The following is a 5,960-nucleotide window of genomic DNA, read 5'->3' on the forward strand; positions in this document are numbered from 1 at the left end:
TCCGGTTCTTAGAACCTTGATTTACAGAGATCTTGCATTGACTCTCCCAAATTGCGAAAATTAATGACGAAATTACAGTCACCGATAAAGGAGGAGACTTAAACTTTCCTAGGTAGGTTATAACCCTCTAAAACCTTTACCTCTTGTGTATCTCAAATTTATTTTTACTTGGACATTGGTTATTTTTTATTTAATAATTGGAGAGTGAGTTTTTTCCTGAAATGATCAAAAATGGAGTTTAACAGAAGGCTGGGGGCACCATTCTGATGAACATGCAATCCGTCCCCTGCATATTGCGTGCATGTGCAATACGCGTCCCATGGCCCAAAACCTGTGACTCGTTGCTGCACTGCTACTAATATCATTGATACCATTTTCTCTCTTTCTCTCACATTCAATTCATATTCTCTCTCTTTCTTAACGCTCTCAACTCCCTTTCTTTCTCTCTTTTGGAATTCAAAAACCAAATCATTCCTCTAGTTTAAATTATTATTTTTTGTATTTTTTAATTACTGTTTACTTTAATTTACTCGAATAATTGAATAATATTAAATATAATAAAAGTGTAATATAGATATTATATTTATAAAATTTATAGATATTAAATTAAATAAAATCATTTTAAATTATTATCTCTCTAATTTTATATTGTTGTTAATTAATATATGTTGTTGAAATTTAAGAACTAATTGTGTTGATTTAAAATTATAGTATCAATTTCTGTTTAACAAATATGATACTAAGTCTTGGCCTTTCAGTTTCCGTGTCAGTATCTCAAAACAAACGCTACGTTTAATGTACTCTCCTTTTTATCTTGCTAAATTATATATTCTAATAGAACAAAAATATTAACAAATTAGAAACCTCTGTATGGATATGTTGGTCTAGGCCCACTTTGGGAGGCAGCCCATTAGAAAGCCCGAGAAAGGCTTTTGGAATTTTGTTGGGAGTTGGGAACAATCGTCCCAGTGACAAAGTTTCTTCGCTGATTTCCTGGAAGCCTCAAGATTCAGTCAGGAAATAGCATGAAGATTGTTCGGAAAGACCTTGTACGCAATGGACCTGGTAGTGTTAAGGTGCAATTTCTTTCAATTCCAATTCTTTCATTCACTCACTCACTCAGTGCTTTGATTTTTGAATTCAATTATTTCAATTGTTGATTGATTATACAGATGGTGGCAGTGGATTCGGATGATCTATGGTATGCTTATAACTTGATTGCTCCAGGTGATTCTGTCATGGCAGTTACTGTTAGGTACTTCACTTGCACTCTGTCATGGTTTTCTTTGTGTGGTATCTATGGAGGATCTGAATTTGAAAGTGTTGTTTGTTTTGTTAACAGGAAGGTTCTTAGAGAAGCTGCTTCTGGTGGCCGGGAAGCAGAACGGATCAAGCTCAAATTGGAAATTAAAGTTGAAGAGGTACATGATTTTTGTGAAATGAATGATTGAAAAATAAGGTCATTATCTCAATGAAGGACCTTTTCTTGTGATTAATAATGAAATTTGAAAACCTATTATCTGAGAATGACCAAATAGGCTGTTATATTCTGCCCTTTATCTTAATCCAATGACATTTATTTATTGTGTTCATTCTGTTGTGTTTCAGGTTGCAGATTACGACAAAGAAGGCTCTATGTTGCGAATTCGTGGAAAGAACATATTAGAGAATGAACATGTTAAGGTACTTAACTGCCATACCAGCTTTGACTCTTAATTGATTATTTTGAATTCTAGTTCTCAGCCTTGTAACTGACTGTGCTGCAGATAGGAGCATTCCATACTTTGGAACTCGAGCTACAGCGACCCTTTGTTCTTAGAAAGGTGCTCTTTGATCATTTTTCTTCTGTCAGGCATTCTTCTATGTTATAATACAAGTGCTAGATCCTTTGCTTGCCTCCTCGCTTTTTTGTTTTTTATTTTTTTATTTTTGGTAACAAAATCATTATGTTTACCATTGTCTGTATCAAAGATGAAATTCTAATGAAATCTCTATGATCTGTAATTTTATTGCACTCCTTTGAAGAATTATGATTGCTGAATATTACATATTCCTTTTGTAGGAGGTTTGGGATTCGTATGCTTTGGAAGTACTGCAGCAGGCCTCTGGTGTGTAATCTGAATCTGGAAAATTTAATAGATATTGGGTTTAATTATTCTATTAGTCCCTATAATTTTACCAAAATTTTAATTAGTTCCTTACAATTTAAAAGTTTGATGTTTTCTATTTGAAAGTCACCAAGGACTGATAATTTGAATATATTTCTTCATTAGTGCAAATTTAAATCATGCAGCAGTTTAAATCATCCTTTTGTATACAATCCCAGCGGGAAAAAAATGTTTTTTTCTTTCTTAGTCTTGAAACATATTCATATGATTAGATTAAAACATATCTTAAATCATGCAGCAATTTAAATCAGACTTTTGTATTTCCAGCGGGAAAAAATGCTTTTTTCTCTGAATATATTATTATTTACCAATCAAAACCAAACTCTTTATTACTAAGTACTAGATACCAGCGTTAGTGTGAATATTGGTAAATCATTATGGTGAACAAAATGTCCATGCATATTTTGCAGATCCCAGTGCAAGTGCTGATTTAGCTGTCGTTTTGATGCAAGAAGGACTAGCCCATATCCTACTTATTGGTAGAAGGTACTGAGAACTTTCACTTGAATGGATTTCATTCACACGATCAGTATTATAATACTGTTTAGAGAAGATAGTTTGGAACTTTGGACAATTATTTTAGCATTTTATACATGATGTAGGTGTTTGATTTCTTTGAGGAACATAATACACTAAGAACTGAATACATGCTGTTAAGTACCTAAGGAGAATGGGAAACCTCACCTTAAATGCTAGCTATTAAGGGGGAAGAACTACTTTCCTTAAATACAACATCAAGCATTACAGTACTGTTTAGAGAAGATAGTTTGGAACTTTTGGACAATTATTTTTGCATTCTATAGCATCACATATTACTTGATGTGGGACTTTGGGCACCTCATAATACCCAAATCCCCAACACATACTCTTCTTGTTGATATTCGTTTCAAACTTTTGACATGTAATCATGCTGTTTCGATCAGATAACTCATCTTATTCGGATTGATGTAACAGTATGACTATTACCCGTTCTCGGATAGAAACCTCAATTCCTCGCAAGCATGGACCTGCTATTGCTGGTTATGAGTCAGTAAGTCCTCTTACTCTATTGCAAGATATATCATTGGATGAATTCGATGACTTGAACATATTCTAAAGTGTCTTACTTCATTTTTGTAGGCTTTGAATAAGTTCTTCGAAAATGTTTTACAGGTAAATTCAACAAATACAAAACATGGCAATGTACCAAATATCTATTTTTATCATAGCTTTGTGTCTGTTTTGTTTTTTTCCTTTTTTTTCCCATCTTGCCTTGCTATGGAGGATATCTTATTTTTCATTTTTGCTCTGTCTGTCTTTGTTCGCTTCTATAATAATTTTTTTCTTTATTAAAAGAAAGCATAAAAGAGAGCATTTACAAGTATAATAATGGTTTCTACCAATCTGTTTTAGGCTTTCTTGAAACATATAGATTTCAATGTGGTTCGCTGCGCTGTAATCGCAAGTCCAGGATTTACAAAGGTCTGCCACCGTTCCCTGCTGATTTATTTTAGTTTTACAAATTTGATAAGGCATTAAATCTTTCTATTCAGTAATATTATTATTTTTGTCTTCTTGTAGATGCAACGGTTAACAGGATTTTGATATAGAGGTTTTTGTATCGGTAATAATTTTTTTCCTTTATTTCTATTTCAGGATCAGTTTCATCGTCACTTATTTTTGGAGGCAGAAAGAAGACAGCTGCGCCCTATTATTGAAAACAAGTCGCGCATTATTCTTGTGCACACAACCTCGGGATACAAGTGTGCTTGCTTCTTCATTTTATCTTCTCTTATCTATTTCTAATTTTGTAGTAGTTGGTGATTGTCTCAATGTGATAGCTGGCATTAAATAGCACATGAAAATTATGTGGTTAACTGCGCCTTCTTAACAGTTGTGTTGTTATCTGCTCTGTATATAATTGTTGAAGTCTGTAAAATCTCATTTCTTTCACTTTATAATTTCTTATCTGTAGGCATAGTTTAAAGGAGGTTCTTGATGCTCCAAATGTTATGAATATGATTAAAGATACTAAGGCAGCACAAGAGGTACCATGATAACCAATTTAGTAAACACAATGCACTTATCCAATTGGCCATGCTCAACGATTTCCAAATATTGTTTATTTTATTATCTGTTGAGACTGGAACTAAACTATCTACTTTCTCTTTTTCTTCAGGTTCGAGCTATGAAGGATTTTTATGACATGCTTTCAAATGTCAGGTTCCATTCTTGAGAGATTGTTTCTTTTGTTGCCTTGTCCATGTTATGATTGGAATGTTGAATTCTCTATATGAAAAGTTCTCTTGCTCCCAATGACTTTAGTATTAGTTCCTCTTAAGCATCTATAGGGTGAGACACGATAGATTTAGGTAAATCAATAGTATCTGCATATAACTTCTTTTTGTTCATAGCAATAGTAGAAAATTATTGACTAAAAAACTGTTGACCTTCTAGGCACTTGCATCATAAATTGCTGTAATGATTATCGGATGCTAGATTTATTAAAGTTAGTTCCTTGAGAGAAAAACATATTGTCATATTCCATGAAATTTCCTTTTCATTTTTCATTCTTATTTTGGTATCAAGTGATAACTAAAATTACAAACATTGATTCTGTTTTAATCTCAACTGCATATGCGCATCCTTTAAGCTGGCCCCTCTATTTTGAGAAATCAAGGAAATTTTGATTGAATACTGTTTGGGTTTGTTCAGGATCCAGCCCGAGCTTGCTACGGAGCTAAACATGTTGAGGTCGCCAATGAACGATTAGCTGTGCAAACGCTTCTTATTACAGATGATCTTTTCAGGTGCCAATGTATCATTATAACTGAACTTAGTTTTCAGCAGTGTCTTTCTCCATGCCCTTTCAAGTTCACATTGGAACTTTGTACCTTAATCTACATGCTTTTCGCTGCAGGAATTCAGATATAGCAACAAGACAAAAGTTTGTCGAGTTGGTCAACTCAGTTAAGGATTCAGGAGGCTCTGTCCATGTATTTTCATCCTTGCATGTCTCTGGAGAACGTGAGTGTTTTTACTTTATTATTTTCCTAGAACTCAATTTATGTTTGGCTATTGTATGTATTTGTTTAGAACTCAAATTGTCCTTTGCTGTTGATGGACAGAGCTAGCACAGATAAGTGGCATTGCCGCAATTCTTCGGTTTCCTCTGCCTGATCTTGAAGACATTGAAATGTAATGTTGCAACAGCATCCTTTGTGATAATAACCTGTATTGCTTGGTATTTATATGTTGAAATTAACACTCACCATCATATATGAATCTGTAATTCTTTGTATTGTTATGTTTATAAAATAATTTTTCACCGGAGATGGGAAACAAAAGTAGGCATCTAGTCTCTACTTTTTCCCACTTAAAGTTATACACGAGAATGACAATGCATTGCGGAAATGGTTTTTCTCAATTTTCTTTAACAATTGAGGGAGTAAAGTGTGATCTATAAGCTAGCTTGTTTTACAACATTTTGATAACATTCCAAAACATGCAATCCAAGTTATTCCAGCTCAGGACTGTACTGAGCAACCAACATGATACAAGTATCTCCTGTATAAGGTACTCGTTAATTTGTTTAGGTTAACAAGCATAAACCTTTGGATATCTATCAGCAGACAATCAACAATAAATTCCTAACTATGAAATTTATTGCATACATCACTATTATACACTACAATTTGATATCGATAAAATTACGAGTCGTTAGTAAAATAGGATAAAATAGACTATCAATACATTGGTTGTCAATAAAAAACTATTGGTAATCGAGAATTTTCTAAGGTCGTGTTTATTTCC

At 33.4% G+C, this 5,960-nt stretch overlaps 1 protein-coding gene across 1 annotated transcript in view; it reads left to right on the forward strand.

The window, feature by feature from the left end:
- The window catches only part of LOC107478927 (protein PELOTA 1), a gene marked incomplete in the record, with an annotated part of 6,418 nt that extends 857 nt beyond the window's left edge, over nucleotides 1-5,561 (forward strand). The window contains 17 exon segments of the mRNA XM_016099080.3: nucleotides 1-112; nucleotides 889-1,076; nucleotides 1,173-1,255; nucleotides 1,343-1,421; nucleotides 1,609-1,683; nucleotides 1,767-1,823; nucleotides 2,063-2,108; nucleotides 2,579-2,654; nucleotides 3,123-3,198; nucleotides 3,288-3,320; nucleotides 3,561-3,629; nucleotides 3,804-3,910; nucleotides 4,123-4,195; nucleotides 4,327-4,365; nucleotides 4,863-4,957; nucleotides 5,068-5,174; nucleotides 5,276-5,561. Of these exon segments, the coding sequence (XP_015954566.1) occupies nucleotides 1,026-1,076; nucleotides 1,173-1,255; nucleotides 1,343-1,421; nucleotides 1,609-1,683; nucleotides 1,767-1,823; nucleotides 2,063-2,108; nucleotides 2,579-2,654; nucleotides 3,123-3,198; nucleotides 3,288-3,320; nucleotides 3,561-3,629; nucleotides 3,804-3,910; nucleotides 4,123-4,195; nucleotides 4,327-4,365; nucleotides 4,863-4,957; nucleotides 5,068-5,174; nucleotides 5,276-5,349 (1,140 nt within the window).
- Between the last annotated feature and the right edge of the window lie 399 nt (nucleotides 5,562-5,960).

The sequence above is a fragment of the Arachis duranensis genome, chromosome 3 (assembly GCF_000817695.3).
Source record: "Arachis duranensis cultivar V14167 chromosome 3, aradu.V14167.gnm2.J7QH, whole genome shotgun sequence".
Taxonomy (NCBI): domain Eukaryota; kingdom Viridiplantae; phylum Streptophyta; class Magnoliopsida; order Fabales; family Fabaceae; genus Arachis; species Arachis duranensis.